The 19,613-nt window shown below is 38.8% G+C and overlaps 1 protein-coding gene across 22 annotated transcripts in view; it reads left to right on the top strand.

Moving 5' to 3' along the window:
- LDB2 (LIM domain binding 2) overlaps positions 1-19,613 on the top strand; it is a 345,799-nt gene that overhangs the window by 312,786 nt on the left and 13,400 nt on the right. For all 22 annotated transcript variants that reach the window (XM_090035645.1, XM_090035640.1, XM_090035639.1 and 19 more), the window contains one exon: positions 18,518-18,641. In XM_090035645.1, the coding sequence (XP_089891771.1) occupies positions 18,518-18,641 (124 nt within the window). The remainder of the gene's footprint in view (positions 1-18,517; positions 18,642-19,613) is intronic.

Below are 19,613 nucleotides of genomic sequence, written 5' to 3'. Positions count from 1 at the left end.
ATCATCAAGCCCTTTGACTGCAGATATTCTGAAAAAACAGCAGAAATCATGCAACAAAAGCAGGAATGTAATGCAATCTAGGAAAGCCCCCAGATGTGAAATCACTATAATAAGCAATTGGCTTCAGTCTCAAAACAGAGTGATGCCACAGGGCAAAGCAACAAAGATTACTAGCTTTCTGACCTGGATTCAGCAAATACTGTATATGCCAGTTCATTTGCACTGTGTGCTGAACCAAGTGTCAGGAGAGGAAAGAATGGCAGACACTTGGGAACATTTGTTGAAATGCCATTTGGAAAAAGAAAATTGGTTCAGAAGGCCATAAAAACAAAATCCTGGGTGCTTAAGACTCTGAAGCTAAGAGAGGCAAGTAAGACCAAGCTGCAGGATACCATTTTTGAACCTTAGAATATTATTAGATTGTCTTTTCTACCACTCTGTAGAAGTGAAAAAAGTTGTGAAACTTGCAAGAAACAACATTATCCTCAGCATGGATATTTTGCTAGTCCCTGGAAAGGAACAAGGACTATGGAAATAAAGTTAATTATACAGAATAGGAGGAACAGATATTCAAGCATGCATGGACCATGCCAATGTATACATGCAAGTTAGAGGTTTACACATGTGCTGTAAGAGCACTGTGCTTTAGCTAAGTACATCTTATGTCTGACCCAAGCACAAGTCAAGGGAAACTCTATGACAGGCATGAGTACACACATGACTGGTTTCTATATACAATGGATACCCATTGAAATGCTGGGCCATGATGTTTCTGTTACCCAATAGGAATGCATTCTGCTTGCCATATTGTGGGTTCTAAATCTGGATCCTTTCTTCCTGCCTTCTAGATTAAAGGGGTGCTGTATAAATTGATCCACTGGTTATAAAGTTATATTATTCAGATGGTCTTTGTAGCTGTATATATATTTGAAATAGCCTGTATTTAAACATATATATATTTGAATTTTGAAAAATGATCTAATTTATTGTATTATCATTTGGTATGGAAAGTGTAATTCAATTGTTACATATTTTCAATAATCATACCAGCAAGCTATCCTGCAATGGATGGTGTCTATGCAAGCCAAAAAAACTTCCAAAAACTAAAAAGGAAACACATATGCACATTGACTTAACTTGCTGATAAGTGACTTGCAGTTTGAGAATGCACACAAGAACTGCAAACACGGTGCTCTGTCCATGAAGCCTGAAAAATTCTGATTTAGTCACAGCAATAAAAAGGACTCATTTCAAAAACATGCCCCGCACATGAATAAGTTAACATTGTGGAATGCAAAATTGTAGGAATTGTAGAATATGCTTCTCAAACTAGTAAAATGCAAAGTAAGTTTATAGCTATTTCAATACTTACTTGGCCTTACTCCCATGGTCTGCACACCTCAAGATCATCAATAAAGATGTATAGATTCATGGGGTTCAAGACCAGAAGAGGCCACCAGATCATCTAGTTTGACTTTGTGTATATCATAGACCATTAAATACCGCTGAAACTGGAAATAGATGTTGCCTTTATGCCACCATAAATATTTTTATGGCAGCACAAAAGCAAACCAAACAGAGGTCTATGCTCCTTGTGCCACAAAAGCCAAAAATTGTGGCAGCAACAATAAGTATTATAAATTTACGCTGCTTTTTTTTGCAGCAGATGTCTATGTGCTTTAGGATAGGAGAGCATGGGCAGCCCAGAGCAGCCTGTACTCTCCAGTTGCCCTGGGCAGGCACTCTCAGAGCTTCAAGGACCTGATTCTGCAGCCCAGGAATGGTAATTCCCAGGATCAGGTTCCTGAGGTCTCAGGAGTGCCTGCTTGGTTTTCCCCATTTGCACAGGCACTCTGCTGCATCCTGACTTGGGTGTAACTCTGCAAATGGGGAACGCTGGCTTCCCTACTTGCAGATGCATGCCCCAGAAATTCCTTGCCAGGGGATTCCGTAGGCACATGTGTCACTCTGCTATGCCCCAAATTGGGAAATGTCTCTGCAAACTGAGAAACCCCAGGGTTCCCCACTGGCAAAGATGTGATCCAATTCAGGACATGGTAACACGTTACCTGCACCCATGAAATCCCCTGCTGGAGTCCCTAGGCTTGCCTCTAAGCATGGAAATCTGGGGTTCCCCCATTTGCAGAGAGATGCTCTGAGTTGTTCCAGAGGATCTACCCTTACAGGACAATAGGCAACACCTGTTTCACCCAGTGAAGCAGATCAGCTGTGCCAAATCACGTCCTGGCATGCCTTATGTGTTTCATTTGGTGACATCTGTTTATAGTCCGTTAGTCAGGCAAAGTCACTGGGCTGAATGGATAAAACATAAATTGTGCTTGGCTAAGTGCAAAATGTCCTCATAGCACCCATTGGTGGGATCTGGAACTATTTTTGTCCCTGTTGTACATGTGGACAGGCATTACATTCCTGGTGAGAAATCCATCCTTTTACCACAAAAACAAGCATACAGGTGTTCAAGTGGTTTGTGAGGGACAATTATCTGACTTAATATGATATTTCTAATGTTCTTACATCCATCTAGTCTGGCCCGCTGCTCAAGACAGGATCATCCCTGGCTAAAACAGCTCAGCTAAAGTGTCTGTCTAACTTTCTCTTGAAAATTTCCAGGATGGGGATTCCTCTGGTAGTGTTGTCTGTAAGAAATGTAGACCTTTTCCTTACAATCCACAGTGAGAAGGGAAAGATCTACATTGCCTATAACTCGTCCAGCCTGGAATACCTCAGTTTCTCATCATTACAGCAGAAGTGACTTTCCAAGGGCAGCAGATGACATCAGTTGGAAGATGGCTTGACAAAAAATTTCTCTCTGAGGGGATCACAGCTATCAGTGTTCAGAACAGTGTTTCTGTGAAGTCAGTGGCCCTGATGACAAACAGGAAACTTTTCATGGGAATTTCCATTGTTCAAAACCTAAAGTTAATGAGTAAATTTGAAAAGTCGTCCAGATAATATATTTGACATTCCAGTTGCATCTTAGGTTTTTTTCTTTCAAATAGTTATGCAGGTTAAGTAATTTCTTTCTATGGAACAACTGTGAATTATTATCCTTATCTTCCTTGCAACACTTACAATAACTTGCAAGAACTAGCAGAGAACTTGCAAGAACCTGCATCTGCAAAACAACAACAAAAAAAGCATGTCAGACAAGGGAAGTTGTGTGTGGAGCATCACTAATTCAGCTATCGAACATGTCACATAGTTGGATGTGGGCTGGCTAATAACAGATAGGGGGAAAAAGAATGAGTGAAATAGTTAAGATGTTTTTCTTACCATTTTCCTTTAATCTCAGTTCCTTCATTTTTCTGGAGGGGGTAGGAGAGGAGCTCTTGTGACTGAAAAGCTGGATTCTGGCAAGGCCAGGATTTGGTGAATTACCAGGATTTCAGGGATTTCAAAACGCATTCATTTATACGACATTACATGGATTATACTACCTTTCAACTCATAGATATTCAGTGATTCTTGGCTTATTGTGATAATTTATCACCACTTCGCCTGTGCTAGTTTTTCAGAGAGTGAGTCAAGAGACTTTTCTCTCTCTTTCAGAAACCCCCCCTGTTTTGGCTATCTTCCCTTTTGGAAAGAAAATTGCCTGCATAGACAGGCAGCTAGAAAGGTTTGTGTGTAGCTGGGTGGCATAACCCTGTCCCGTAACTCAGAGCAACAGTTCTGTTGGACCTAGTGAATCCAGGCTTTCCAAGAACTGGGCCCTAGTACCTTATTTTCTTGTATGCAGCACACCCCAGAATAAGATGAGCACCTGGTTTTTGAAAAGCAGAATGAAGAAAAAAGATCTTTCCTTGTATTTAATAACTGAGTAGCAGAAGGTAATCTGTTCCTTATTGCTCCTTGTGGTTCACACACAGAGCTACTTTTGCTTTTGCTTTGCAGAAGCCTAAGCAGCAGAGACAGTGGTTACTGTATTTCCTCATGTATATATACACTCCAATTTCAAGCTGTTGTGGTGCCGGGGAGAGTTGGTCTTGTATATGAGAAAATATGTTATGTTAGGATGCTGTATCTTGTCTTGACTGGCAGATCCACCTACCCTAAATCCCATCTCTGTATAGATCCTCACAGAACAGCTTGCGTACACTGTGTACAGACAGAGGCAAAGTATTGATTTGGTATATCTGACTGGAATTCTTAATAGAAAAACAAACCTAATGTGTGTTTCCCTTATGACTTTTGTGGACGGGTTTTTGAATTCACTGTATTTGATTTTTTGTTGGGTAGAGACATTGGGCCTGAATTTTAAAAGGTAAACAACCTGAACTCAAAATTTTGGGTCTGCAAATAATGTTGCCATAACAGGGTGCGTGCAATTAATTGTCAACTCAAACAATAGCAGTTCTATATCTGTCTACCTGCAAATCAAGTAAGCAGATGTACAGATGTTATAGTTTGCAGGTGCGTAGAATATATATCTGCAGTGGTAGAATATTTCAAAACCAGAATCCTGTTATTTCAGTAGCTACCAAAGAGATGTGAAATGTGTCATACACACTCGCTCTCCCAGGTGCACAAAAAGCTCTTGATGTTAACACACCTTTAAGCTGAGAAGTCAAATAAGATTATGTTCCTGTATATTAAGTTAATGTTATGAAAATGTTAACATAAAGGTTTAGGTACAGTATGTAATATTAATTGTTAATAATTATATTGTTATGAAGATAGTTTAGAGCAATATTAATGCAGGCAATATCAATACTTAAAAGCATCATTGGCCAACAGTGATAAAGAGCTTCAGTAGAGGATGATCTATGACTATAAGCTTTAAATATTCTCGTACTTTAAAGTCATTAATCCCTACTTCCTTTGAATACATTTAATTAAAAAGTTCCATTTTCCAGTAATTGCCGTTTTTATATAACTCCAAAATGGAATTTTATTGAGGCACAAGGTCTTTTATATAAACATCCATCTGTCCACACTGGGGTAAGTCATGGAGATTTGGTGAGACATGGGGAGATTATGGAAGAATCTGTATCCCTGAAAGAACTCTGAACTTTTGTCCTCCACAGAAAGACTTTGGAGGATTTTTGCTTTCATAATTTTGTTACTGAGCAAATGAATTGTAGAATCAGCGCAAAAGAAAATCATGAAACAATGGATTAGCCGCTAGTGGTGGTGCTTTAATAGTTTATAAGGAATGGCTCTTTTTTTTTTTTTCTTGCATGTCAAACTCAGCACCGTGAAATATCATCTCCTTCTCATGTTGTACCATTTTATTTGAAAGTAGAATTAAGAGACCCTCAGTAATGTACACAAAACAGTATCAGATTGAGAGATATTACAAATAAAATGGAAAATATGTTGGTATTAATACAGCTGGCACACAAGAAGTATGAAATAAACGCATGGAAGTTTTTCAGCTTATTAACCATTCTGTTTTAAGTGGTGTTTTTACTTTCATTGCTCTAACATCTATTCACAGTTCATTGGCTAAAGGCCAAGCTAGCTTTTGCACTGGCACATTACCATGCAGTGTAGTTCTGTACTTCTCTTTCATTTATTAATACTGCAGACTTCCTACAATTCAGTCTAAAAATAGAACTGTTTATGTGAAAAACACTGCATTTGTGCCTGAGCTGCTGTATAGAAACAAGAGGATATTATATGGACTGGAAGAGATTCATGACACAGAGCAGTTAGCTAGTTATACCCTAGGAAAAGGCTTCCTTTTTGTGTGGTTATACATAAGATTATAGTTGCTATGTACATGCAACTCTCTACAGATGGATGTGTTACATGTGTAATGTTGCCTCAGTTTGTATGAATCCATCTGTATATCATGCCTCTGTGAGTGTATTTGTAAGAGAGGGATAGTCTGGAAACCTGCATGTAGCAAAGGGCTCAGAACCACTGCATTCACAGTGTTATTTGTCCAGGAAAATACTGCACTCCTGTATGGTCCATAAGTTGTCATACTAAAAAGTTTGACACTGTACTTAATGCGCTGAGACTCATAACAGGCTACACAACTTATACACACACAGATGAAATTCCTGTATACTTTGTCATAAGACCAAGTGATATGAGAAAACAGACTCTAACATCATTTAATAGATTTCATAGACATTAGGGCTGGAAGGGACCTTGGAAGATCATCGGGTCCAGCCCCCCGCCCAAAGGGCAGGAAGTCAGCTGGGGTCATAGGATCTCAGCAAGATAAGCATCCAATTTGCTCTTGAAGGTGTTCAATGTAGGTGCTTGAACCACCTCCGATGGCAGGCTGTTCCAGACCTTGGGGGCTCGGACAGTAAAGAAAGTGTCCCTTATTTCCAGCCTGAAATGGTCTCGCAGTAGTTTATGACCGTTCGACCTCGTCATCCCTTGGGGCGCTCTGGCGAACATTATTACATTACTGGCAACAGAGGCAAGAGATGATGAAAATCACCTGCTCCATCACCTGTTAACTGAAGACCCAAACAGATGGAGGTTTAAGAGGCTTAAAAGTCATAAATTCTTTGTACATCATGCCCACAAGCTCCTGGAAGACATTGGAGATGTTGAACAAATCCTATGGGCAGCAAAAGAGTAGGCTGATCACTGGAAAAAGCCAAGCATATTCTTGCAGGGTTTTATACCAACACCAACCAAGTCCACCAGTGGGCATGACCTCAACAGAAAAACGTGGGTCAAACTGAAGGAGACTGAAATCTGGATACGGACACTTCAAAACAACACTGTGCAAGATGAACATCTTGGACAGCCCCCTGTGTGAATGTGGTGTCTAGCAAACAGCACGGCACTTAATTGCAAGCAATAATCTTTACAAATGCCCAGGCAGGGTAGATGGAATCTGCACACTGAGTGATAATACCAGGCAGCGGCTAATAGACTTGAAAGTTGATTTCTGATGCCACACGAAAGAAGAAGAGCAAAATGATAAAAAATGAGCTTTTAAAAACGGGAATGCCATATAATCATGATTTTTTTCCAGTATAAATAAAGCGATTACATGTGAGCCATATATTTTGAACTGCCGCCTAACATTAAACAGTAAATTATATACCAAATTAAAAACTGCTAAATGTTTAAGCTCTAATGTCTCTGTCAGGTGTGACCTACTTGAACTATCTGTCTTAAGTATTTCTAAAGTGCCATTTGCTGTCTGAAGAACATTTCGCAAAGAAAATATTCCTAAAGTTATTTCCAAGTTTTAATATGCTGCCACACTTAGAACTGTCAGCACTCAAGAACAATCTGTAGACCCTTGATTTTTTATAAGACTGTGATTTGTTTTGGATCAGCATTAGCTTGAGCAAGACAAACAACATTCCAGAATCCATCCAAACTGAAGAGAGCTGCCAAGGACACAGGTGAAGAGAGATAGTGGATGCATTTTACAATCAAAATGAAAAGCAACAAAACTGATAAGGTCTCATTGTTGCACAAATAGAAAAAGCTAACTGTTTGCATATCAGATGTATCAGGTGTTAGGATTTGACTCAGAACTGCTGAATAGTAGCTTGTTTGCCTTTTGGAGAAATTGAGAGGAAGGAAATGTCATGCAGCAACATCACACATGATAGGGATGGGAGATGGCAAGCAGGGAAATAAACCTTTCTCAGGCTGTTTCCTAAAGATACTGTTTGAACTTGGTTTGCTGGTTGGTTATTATGCTGTTTCAATTAATAAAGTCTGGACTTTGAAAAGAATGATTATAGAACATTTTTGAAATGTGCATAATTCTGAAAAGTGTTACTGGTTTGATTTTAACTTGAGTGTTTTTCAAAAAAATGATATTAGATTTGTAGAGGAGATAATAGGGAAAGAATGAACAAGTTGTAAGCAGTGCTGTTCTGGAATTGCTGTAAACATGAAATTAAAGAGTCAACAGGATAAACTTTCCAATAAAAACGAAACCTAACTTAAAATTGCAAAGGCATTTTTATGTATGCTTTCAAAATCATTAAGAGCTTGATTCTGATTTCAGATATGCACTAGACAAAATATTGCTTAGTGGTCATTGCCCATATGTAAATGCTTCTGAGATGAGAATCACACAGTGTGATCGTTTGCAGCAGGCTTTTCCATATGGTGAAGGTTTATGTCTGGCAGCATCACTGTTGTTCTTTGGTGAGCTTCTCTGGTCAAAGATAGGGCTCAAGGTGTTTGCTTTCATGCAGAGAATACCAAGAAACTCAGGTGCGTGATGGGAAGAGGCTAGATTGTTATCAGGAAGGACCATAAGAAAGGGTTAGATATTGAATTATTCCCAGGTTTTCAGAGATCTAAGAACCTAGTGGAGCCAGGGAAGAGAGGGGAGACTCTGAATCTAGGCAGTCCTTTTCCTTTTGCTAGTTGGGCTATAGCTATAACAGATCATTCGTCTTTGCCAGTTAGAATCCAAGATTCTCTTGAAACCCTCAGTTTGCCTGATTTGCCATCTAGGAATAATGAAAGGACACCTTCAGTGCTAGCATTGGGAACGACAGTTAAGGGGACATGACCCTGGCTGGTGCAAACAACTTGAAAAGCTCAGACAAATAAATGAGGCAGTGGTGCCCAGCGAAGGTTTTTTGGAACCATCCCTCCATTGTGTGAAGCAGTGACTAGAAAAAGGTGATTTCCCAGCAAATAACGACAGGACTTTCTTCTCATGATTGAGTAACAAGAGAAAGGGCAAGCAGTCTCTGATGCAAAGTTTACTGCAAAGAACTTGTAACTAATACAAATCTATTAAAATAAAATAAAAATTTCAAAGAGAGAAACAGTTAACACAAGCAATAAAAGTCCTTTACAAGCACTCAGACTATGGGTCAAAATAGAGAGATTAAGCAAACCAACAAGTAAAGTAAAAATATTATCAAACGCATTTAACAATAGCCACTGGTAGGTTGAAAACACTTTTAATATCCCCCAAGAGAAAAAGTATTGTAAAACAGGATTCATCCTAACATATGTCATAATGATGGGCATACTGAAGAGCAGATAGCTAAGTGGATAAAGCAGATGCCAGACCACATAGATTAGGCAGACATCTTCTCAAACAGCACAGGCATGACAGCTCCACCTGAGATGGACAGAGGAGAGTACCTCTATCTAGGTTTGCATTCATGAAATAGTATCTGGAAGAAGCTTGTTCCTTATTGCATTTCTTAGCTCACTCCAGGTTTTAGCAAGGCTGCTTACATCCAGCAGAAAGAGTACTAAAGTTAGTGAAGTTGTTGGAGTATATGACACAAGCAGCAATTGTAGCATAAACCCTATAAAGAACTTTACATTGAGTTGTCATCAAAGACCAGTGTGCTTGGATGTTGACAAGGCATCAACGCGTGTCAGCATTAATTATAAAATTATCAGGAAGTTTACATCAGCAGGTCCTTGACCACAGAAATATTGAAACACCAAGCCCTTATGTTAGACAAATTCAAGGGAGCTAGCGGCAAGTGAGCACGACATCTAGCATACGAGGGAAGGAGGCATTAGGAACAGTAGAATCCTTGCCAGCACAGGATCATGCTGTTGATACCATTGCTTGTATCACTGCTTACAAAGATAGGATTAATGACAACAAGAACTGGAAGTGTAGTCACGTTCCCCTGCATTGTTTTTAAGTATAATAGAGGAAAGGGCAGTACTGGATGTCAGTAGCTGACAGATATGCTAAAACATTGCAGTACAAACAGTAATGAGAATTAGTAGCAGCTCTAGTCAATATTGTACTAGGAGTTAATTCTATTTTCTAGATGTCCATAACATTTGTCTAAAAGAATATTTATTTTGTTAAAGCTTTGCCCTGTTTGAAATGAATGCAGCTTCTTTCCATTTTCACTATTACTGGGAATTGAAATGGCTGCTGATACAGAGCACAGTGTAAAAACATGATGAGCTATGTAACTTGGGAGCAATTGAACTACTGAATGCTGCATTATTGAGAAATCATTTCTTACCTCTGGGTGTTAGTCGGAAACTGGAGAGTCCTAGACCAGCATTCAGGGCAGAGCATGGGATGAATAAACATAACTGAGTAACGAGTGCTTACCAATAAAACCATGATGGGGAAACAGAAGTCTTGTATTGTCCAGCTAAATTATACAGGGTCAGCAGCCCAGGGTAATGTGATCCTTAATTCCAAGAGCTTTGTGCTGTAATTGAGCTCCTAGTGTTTCTCATGTAACAAAATAATGAATGAAAACCCTAATAACTTGTTAAACGTGCATCAAACAAAGCTTTGAGGACAAAAGAGACGTATTTCTCCAAAGCTGCCAGTGGCAGCCCTCAGGGATCATCTCAACAAAATCTGCATAACCCTCAAGAGGCATATGGGAGTCCACAGGAAACTGTCATCAGACATGTAGCTCACAGCCACTAATTCTCTCCTCTCTTGGCCATCTCTTCCTTTTTGTCTGAACTGCTTAGCTGCCCTTTCACAGTAGGAACTCAGTAGTTTGTAATGGTACTGTTTATACATGGAATTATATTTAAATAATAATCTCAAGATCCTAATCATCATTAACACTGTAACTCTAGTTCTAATGTTGTATAACCACAAGCTTTGGATGCTTTTTTGGCTCACTTTTAAAAGTAATCACAAAAACAAAGGCTTGTCCTTATCCGGGAATGATGATTCATTAACTGTATCCAGACCCCAGCCCATTTCATAGCCATGGGATTTATCCTTTGGTGAAGATGTTCAAGTTCTGTTTTTTTTTTTAAAGAATAAAAATATCTCCTCAATATGGCAGTGAAGAACCAAGTGAAAGCTGCTGTGAAAGCTTTTTGCTGAATCTTCAGAAAGCCTCAAACAATAGCTCTGAGAGATGTGAAGGGCCCTGTTTATCTTAGTGAAGTTTTATTCTGTGGTTAAAGATGAAAATGTAAGACAAATTTGAAATATTTTCATTGCTTAGCATTTTAGCAGCAGGGGATTAGTAGCAGCAAATGTGCTGATCCCATGCTCCCAAATTGCTTTCCAGAGACCAAAAGCTCAAACTGCTCCTTTCCTATGTACCAAAACCACTATCTTCCTGCCCACCCCCACCAGTAAGAACTATTGGACAGATTAGAAACTGAAAATGTGGGGGCAGCAGCAAATAAAAGGAAATTAATAACAAAATAAACAACACAAATATTGCTGTCCGATTGAGCATTTGTTGGGAATTTTTATTTCACACATCTGCCCTGCACACGACTGTACATGTAGAAATAGCCAAGCTAGGTCTAACCGAACTCAGTTGGGTACTAGTAGCACAGAGCTTTGTACAGGCTGATTTACCCCACTTCTCATCAGTGTGCATACTCTTAGTCCCCAGAATTCTTCATAAGTATACAGTGAGACAGAATTTATTCTGGATGCAGAAAAAAGTGAAAGCAGGTGCCAAGGAGAATAGTGACAGCAGATATCTGCAATATACTTATTTTGGGTTAGTATTCATTAAGTGGGAAGCATGCCTATAGCTGACCTACTGAAACACAGTCATGAAGGAGAGCCAGATTTGAGGTGACATGCTAGGCAACAAGAGCTTAGAGCAAAAAGGGGAAAAAAAGACCTCAAGAAACTTTCCTTTTGGTTCATGACCAACCAATATACTTTTCATTTATGCTTAAATCTTTGTAATGGAAACTAAAAGGCAGTTTTTAAGGTGGAAATCTTCTACATTCATATGTGAATACTCACAAACACAAACTACTTGAACAGTAAATTATGTAAGCTGGCCAGTGAATAAAGTAGCAATATATTTCCTGTTCCTACAAAATTTCCATTCTTTAATCTATTTTCTACAAGAAAGATTTACTTTTTTGGAAAACAGTTAAAAGAAGAGGGACTTAAATTGACTGCTGTGTATTTCACTATACCAAATTGAGGACTGTGGCCAGGTGTTGCTCTTTCAATACATTATTGTCATGTAAACGTATACAGTACCTTCAGTTCACTTTTGTGTATGGTTTTTCCTCCAGTAATGTAACAGTACCCATATTGTGTGAAAGAGTTGTTCACAAATACCTCTGGAGCTCTGAACAACTGTGCTTTGGAGATATTATGCCTGAAGTTCAAATTTGCAGTTGCAGTGGTGAAATCCCTGCCACTGAAGTTATGGGGGCCAGAATTCTACTCATTGGGTTAATTAAAATGAAAGCATTCTCTTTCAAACATACAAAACTGCAATGGCAAAACACATTGGGCTGTGACTGTTGAACTTCAACATGAAAATTGAAGTAAATAGTGTGTTCGGCTTTGTTTGACATTAAATCAGAGGCTCTGAAGATCTTTAGCCTTAAAGCATTCAGCCGTATACAAATTGCACAGCCCCCTCCAGGTGTAATTTCATTGTTTGAATCCTAACTTGATTTTGACAATGAATAATATTTAGATATAAATGGGGTTTTGTTACTTTTATGAAGAGTTCTAAATCTCTGAGGTGCTGCTATTCTACAGTTTCCTCAGTTTTTCAGTGGTTCTCTGTTGGAGAAAAATTACAGACATTAAAGTGTTAAAGCTAAATTGCAGTAGAACATCAAGGAAGTCTACAATTGTTTTATTTCAGAAAAGGCTAATACTGCACCATCAAATTCTGCACAATTTTCTATATTTCATCTCTGATGAAATTCTAAGTCAGTCCATTTTCCATGGTGATTAATGGAGCATTTCTTTATTGGGGCATAAATTATAAGATATAGGGAGATTAAGTCCTCCTTTAAAACTACTGCTTTTGGTAAAATTTGGAAGTTGTTGCCTGGCTGGTTCCTACTCACTAAATGCATTTCTTGCTTTAAAGGTACTGGCCTGCTGATTATGTTCATCTTACCACCTAAGTATGATTCCAAATCCCACTGCATTCTCTTTAAAATGCAGATAGCATTGAATGTCTGAAATGAATGCAGTTCTTTTGTGTCTTTAAGCAGTGGGAAAAGTTTCTTAGCTGAGTTAGTTCTGCCACCTGCAGCTCAGAACTGGCAGAACTGCAAGATGTTTAAAAAATTCAGTTATGTATATGGAGGAATAAGCTTAGATTAGAGAAACTGTTGACAATCTAATGGAGAAGAGTGACTGAAGAGAGTTGGGGGGGGATCAAAATCAGTAGTAAGAAACATACATTAATCATAAACAACAATAATGTGAAAGGAGACTTTCCTATTAGCCCTTTCTTCTTAGCTGTTGTGCTGTCACAGTGCACTGATGTTTCCAATTGAGTACAGGAAATCACTGAGGGAACAACAGTCATGGGGCCAGACCTAATTTTATAAAGTGTGACTGCTGTGGTCCTCTGGAGCCAGACTTGATCTTTTAATTGTAAAGGCAAATTTGGGTCCTGCTATGTTATTGAACTGATAATTAACATATTACATGGGCCTTCATATGGACCCACACACTTGAAGCCTTTACTAAAACCTGCTGTGCCTTTAGCACCCCTTCATGGAAGCTGCTTTTTAAAACTTCCTTCTTTCTTGAACCTATAATGCTAAGCTTCTCTTCTAAGAAAAATGTTATTAAAAAAAATCAAGAAGAGTGCATTTTAACCCAAGTAACTGTATGATTGTATCATTTTAATCTTTACTTTGCCTTTCCAATGTCCCTCATTCTCTTTTATTTTATCTGAGATCACTATCATGTAATTGGATCAGTGGGGATGGACCAAAGGTGCCTCTTGGAACATTACCAAAGATGCTAAGGTGCGCAGAGGTGCGAGTGTCCAAGCACAGCCATCTAATGCATGATTAGCACCCTAGCATATAACTTCATTGTGACAGTTCCTTCTGTCAGTATAAAGGACTATGTTCTGTTACAGCTCTTTATAAATTCTCCTGCTACTCATAGTAATATTACCATAGTGGAACTGGTTGATAGGTGATAGCAATAGCCTGAGTATAAAAAACTCAGTAGAAACTATTTACCCAAATCCAAGAACACTTAATTTAAGATACCTCCCCCCCCCCAGATAGATTCTCTGCATGAAAAATTTATAAATTTGCAAATCCAATTATTGGAGGGTCATCTTAAATTTGTCCCCCCAACTGCTGCAGCGGGGAAAGCCATGGCAGGGAGGCAGGCAGCACAGGGGTCGGGGTATGAGAGTTAAGTGGTCTGACTCTTGCCCCTTCCCCCCAACACTTTGCCCGCTGCCACCTGTCTCTCCCAGAAGCTGTATGCCCTTTTGCCTCCCCCCCCAGTATCTGCCCCCCCGCCCCTTTCCCCCCTACCTGTACCCTCTGGCACCAGCCCCCTCCCCTACCCTTGCAGTACCTGCACTCCCTAGCACCTGTCAACCTTCCTGCCTGCCTGTCCTCCCACTGCCTCTACCCCCCACTACCTCTGCCTGCTCACCTGCCCCCTATTGCCCCTGCTCCTCTTCTCCCCTGTCACCTCTTATTCACCTGCATCCCACCCCTAGCTTACTCTCTGCCCCAGGCTGGAGCTGGGGCATGGCCAGGCTGGAGTGGGGCCAGAGGGTAATGGGTAGTACTGGTGGGCAGGAGGTATTGGGGGGGGGAGGGTGAAGGGCCAGGCAGAGATGGGGAGTAGGTGGTGGGGCAGAGGCAGCAGGGGCGGAGGTCAGGCAGCTACAAGAGCTCTGACTCGGGCTGTAGGTCAAAGCTGCAGCAGCCACCTGCTCCTGCCACCTTGAATCCAAAAGAAGGGACTTTATTTCCCAGGGTAAATGGGGGGGAAAACCTTGTCTTGGTTTTGAGTAAATGCATTAATTATAATACTCTTAGAATTGTTTGTATTGCACATGGTTCTTTTGGTGGTGGCTCAGGAATGCAGAGACACTATATAGATTTTAAAATGGCGTAAGTTCTTCCACATATTGTATGCATTAAAAAATATGACTTTGAAAACAGATTATGAGCTTGTCAACACAAGAAATCTCTCACAAAACATCTTCATCACCAAAAGTCCATATGAATAGCTGTATTACTATGCATCCCTGCAGAAGTATATTTAAAGTATGGGTATTTTTCCTAGAACTAAGTATTTATATTGGGCTATACCAAAAATGCCTGTAGATATAATAATTCTGTATTGTTCCTACATATATTATGAGCCTTAGACATGGATTTTTACATTTAAATACTACCCAGTACTCTTTAGAAAGTTAAAACAATGATTTTTAAAAGACACCTAAAAGAATGAGATCTGTTGGGAATAGGCAGTCCAGTTAACATGCTGTTTTTTATTTAAATGAGTAAACATCTCTGTATAATCATTTTAGGAAAGCGTATTATTCAAATGGTGTGTCTGAATCCTGACTGCCTTTTGTGCTACTTTCTGGCAGCAAATGGTGGCAGATAGTTTAGCGATACCCCTGAATTATATGTATTTTGTCCTTACACTTTTAACCGAGCTCTTTGCAGGGACCCAGATGCTGATTGTCACTGTCAGATTCTTCAGGTTTAGGATAATTGGGCCATGATTCCTTTGTTTGTAAGGATTTGTCCCTTGAGTTACTTTAGATTTCAAATGGGTCTCAAAGGTCACTAAGAGAGACTGAAAGATTTAATATCAATCATTCTTAATTCTGTTCTTTTTACATTTGTGTCCAGTTCACAGCAAGCTGGAGGTATTTTAAATGGACTTGTCACTACAGAGCACAATACTCTTTTATTACTCAGGCATCCAGAAGTAACCTTACAATTTGCAGGGTCTAAGACTCTAGTGAGAGAAATTGCTAGAGAATTTCCTGGCCCAGAACCAGAGGAGGTGTTTGGGCTGGTCTGTGGGTTGCTAAATAGTTGGGACAGGAGAAGTCCCCCCACCTCAAAAAGAACAGAGCCTCAGTCACGTTGGTGCTTGTGCGGAAGAGCAGACATGCAGGCATCTCTAACTTCTGTGCTCTTCGGTCAGTTTTAAAATTCTGTGTGAAATCAAGTACAGCATAGGTAAGGTCATCACTTAAGAAACTTCTAGATAGCAACTATGTAATTTTATAGTTACAGTGCTAATGCTTTATATGTATACCTGTATGATGCAGGTCTTCAAAGACCCCAAAAGGACTAACCTGATTTTAGAGAACATTTAAGTAGCTAGCCAAAGAGAGAAATATTTGGGACCCGAGTTCTGTGGATTATCACAATTCACAAAAGGCTGAGCAGGTGCTTGCAGGTTTTAAAATAAATTTAAAAAGAACCCAAGGCACAACATATGCTGCAGCGGAAACTGGATCCTGTGGATTATTATACTCTGATTAACTGAAGAATATTATATTGCAACAAGGCAAAATCTGAGTAAATCAAAGGCAGTAGCAGACAGTTCAGTAGCAACAGTTTGACCACTAGATTTTTCTACAGCAGTTTATATACACCATCTCTCAGAAATCAGTGATCCGATTTCTGTGGTTAGAAGAATATTCAACCTCTTGAAGCTGCTCATTCTGCCCCAGTGTTCCACATTATCTGGATTTTTATAGCTGGATGGCTAATAAGGGACTCATCAGAAGATAGAGCCACTACTTAACACTATTGAAATACTGAATTCTTCTCTCTAGTCTGCATAGCAATTCTCTCACTGTCGTGCTGCTCTTTCTTCAAGCCTGGCATCTTTGTTCATACAGATTAGAGTGGAATCTGTGTGGTGAGGATGGAGCATACTTTGGTCTGCTTTGTAGCTCAGAGAGGAGAATTTACTTCTTGTCTTATAAATGTATACAAGAATGAATGCAAATCATCAGGTGGTAAAAATAAACATGAGTTACTCACTCAGCAAGACATACTACATTTATGAAAGTGGGACTGTACCATTCTAAACAAGGTAAGTACCACTTGCAGTTATTGTCCTTACCCAATACAAAAACAATTCCCTTCTGACTTCTAATCATCAAGGAAACATTGAGGTTTCATTCAAAAAGCAGATTTTAAAAAGCACTTCTATTCTGGAAACTGACTGTAAAAGTAGCCTTGTTGGTTCCCTGCAGTTTCCGTATCAAATGGGCTCATCTCACGAGTAAGGACATTTCCCCCCCCTTAATACCAACTCTTAAAACTTAACCTAGGATCTAGGTATCAATCTGAGTTCTTCCTTCTGACATATGATGACCAGAAAAAGCATTCTGAAGGCCAAATTAAGCCCTCTATTACATGACAGCAACACTGCAGCTTGGCTGGAACTGATTCTGTGCTGATAGATGAGATGGAACAGAATACAGCTTCCTCCGTCTCAGTTGAGCTGTATGGGGTGTACTAACATTAGCAAAGATCAGTGAAAAATTATTTGAATTATTAAATGAGCAGATATATGTCAGTAAATGCATAAGGACCAAAACTATTCGAGGAAGAAGAACTGTACTTGAAGTCAGATTTTTAAAAATGTCCATCAACCGCAACTGGGAATACATTCTCAAAAGGGCCCAGTTCCTATTCAGGTGCCTAAATAAAATGACCAGAGTTTCAAAAGTGTTAGCAACTCCCATTGTACACAGTGCCAGGATGATTTTTTGAAGGGAAATGATCAGATTCTACAAGAACTATTTGGATCCCCACACATACAGGCAATGGTATTTGCCTGGTTTCTTCAATAATAAAACATTTGGGCTGACTGAAGGGAAGCAGAATGAGGTTTCTCTCCTAGAGATGTCATTAATGTGATGGGAAGAGACCCTCCTATATTCTTTTTCATAACAAGAGGAGAAGAAAATCATTTGAGTGACTGATCAACAATAATATCATTGTACTGTGTGAAATTACAAGGGAAGTGAAAGTACAAATATCATGTTTATAATCTGAATTAATGGGCATTCATGATGGAGATCTGGCAGATTGAAGTTGGTTAAGTCTACATTATTATTATACTGGAGTGTGTATACTGTATATACTGGAGAAATGTACTGTAAACTGTGGGAATCTGTTATTATTGATTTATCAATAGTCTCAGTTTTCACAATCAGGCATGATAAGCTTTTTTTCTCTTTTGAAGTATCCATATTCTGAAGGATCTGTTTTTTTACATTTACTTGATTTTTTAAGTAAGCTGTATGCTGTTTTGCCAAGTATATATATTAATACACATTTCTATAATGAAGTATCATTGATTTCTGTAAGTGTTTAAGGACATTTAAATTCTAAATAACTCAGTATTTGATTTTGCAGACCCACCACAGACTGAACTGCACTGTTTGGTATGTTCCTCATTAGCTAAATAGGAAAAATGAAAGCCAGAAAGAAGGGGTGCATACACACATACTAAGTCAGCCTAAAATAAGGTGGCTTAACTAAGTCAACTTAACTGTCGACTTAAGTTAAACCATATTAGAGCTTATACATGTCCAGCTCCTTGGCATGGTGGTGGTCATTTTGAAGGTAAGTCAACTTAGCTAATGTGACTCAAGATAATGCATCTCAAAGGTGTATTATATTGCACTGCATTTAAGTTGAGACTGCTCCACAGACAGTTAAGTCAACTTTAGAAAGTTAAGTTGACTTAACTGTCAGTTAATTACTATATTTGTATGCACCCAAAAAGAGTAGCTTTTGAGTTTCATATCATGAGAACACTATTACATTATGACACTTTTAAGTCAAATCATTTTGTCTTGACTCTTTCTTTCAGTTGTGTGTAATATTGGAGCCAATGCAAGAATTGATGTCAAGACATAAAACTTACAATTTAAGTCCTCGAGACTGCTTGAAGACATGTTTGTTTCAAAAATGGCAGCGAATGGTGGCACCACCAGGTAAGTTTGGGTGTCAGTATTTTTTTCTATATTCTGATTAGAATTTTTTTAATCAATATGGGAAAACTGTACTCTTGAAAATCCACTCAGAATATCCATTTGGAAATGTTTGGAAAAACTTGGACATGATTTTGATGTCATTTGATTTGGTGTAAAAAATTGTGATATGATATGCTAAATATACATATTCAAATAGTTTCACTGTTTAGGAAAAATAAAACAGAGAGAGAAAGTAAAAAGCCCACTGGCACCACTAGAATTCAGTTTATATACTCTAGCTTCCTGCTGTGACTCTGGAATTAGAGCTTCAAGTCGTAATTAATTGGCTTGAAGTCTAATATATTTTTACTTACAGACTTGTATTTAACCTCTTTCATCTTAAATGTAATAATAACCATCTGCTACAAAAAAATAAAAATTAAGCTATTAAAGTAGATCACATGACACATTCTAGAAGGATTGAAAAATTGTCACTTTTGTATTTGTCTAGCTTAAGACAACTGAAAAATAGGTTTAGTGGATGGTCTATATTTTGAAATCTAGTAGAGGAACATGATTTTATACACATTGACATTTTACACTCTGAAAGTCTCTACTGAAGGTGAGAGCCATGATGGAGACTTGAAGTCATATTGAATGATTCTCTGATCCTTTAAATAGTCTTGACTTTGGCAGGATGGTCCAATGGTTAGGGCTGTGGGCTAGTAGAACAGGTTTCTGTTTTTAGTTCTGCCCAGGACCTCTCTGCACCCCAGCTACCCCTAATAATACTCATTATAATGTTCCTTCTGAGGTAGATTGATGAACACTGCTGGAAGAATAATTATTATTAATCCATTAATTACACTGAAAACCGAGTCCATTGCTTTTTGTTCCATGCGGTGGTCACAAGTTTATAAATTAACTCCAGAATAATAACAGTACTAAACACGCAGCTATTTGGAAATGGGTGAGGAAAAAACGGTATTTATT

This window comes from Crocodylus siamensis, chromosome 2 (genome assembly GCF_052110815.1).
Source record: "Crocodylus siamensis isolate JL-2025a chromosome 2, ASM5211081v1, whole genome shotgun sequence".
Taxonomy (NCBI): Eukaryota; Metazoa; Chordata; order Crocodylia; family Crocodylidae; genus Crocodylus; species Crocodylus siamensis.
Note: the sequence above shows the minus strand (reverse complement) of the source record. Positions and strands in the feature narration are given on the sequence as shown.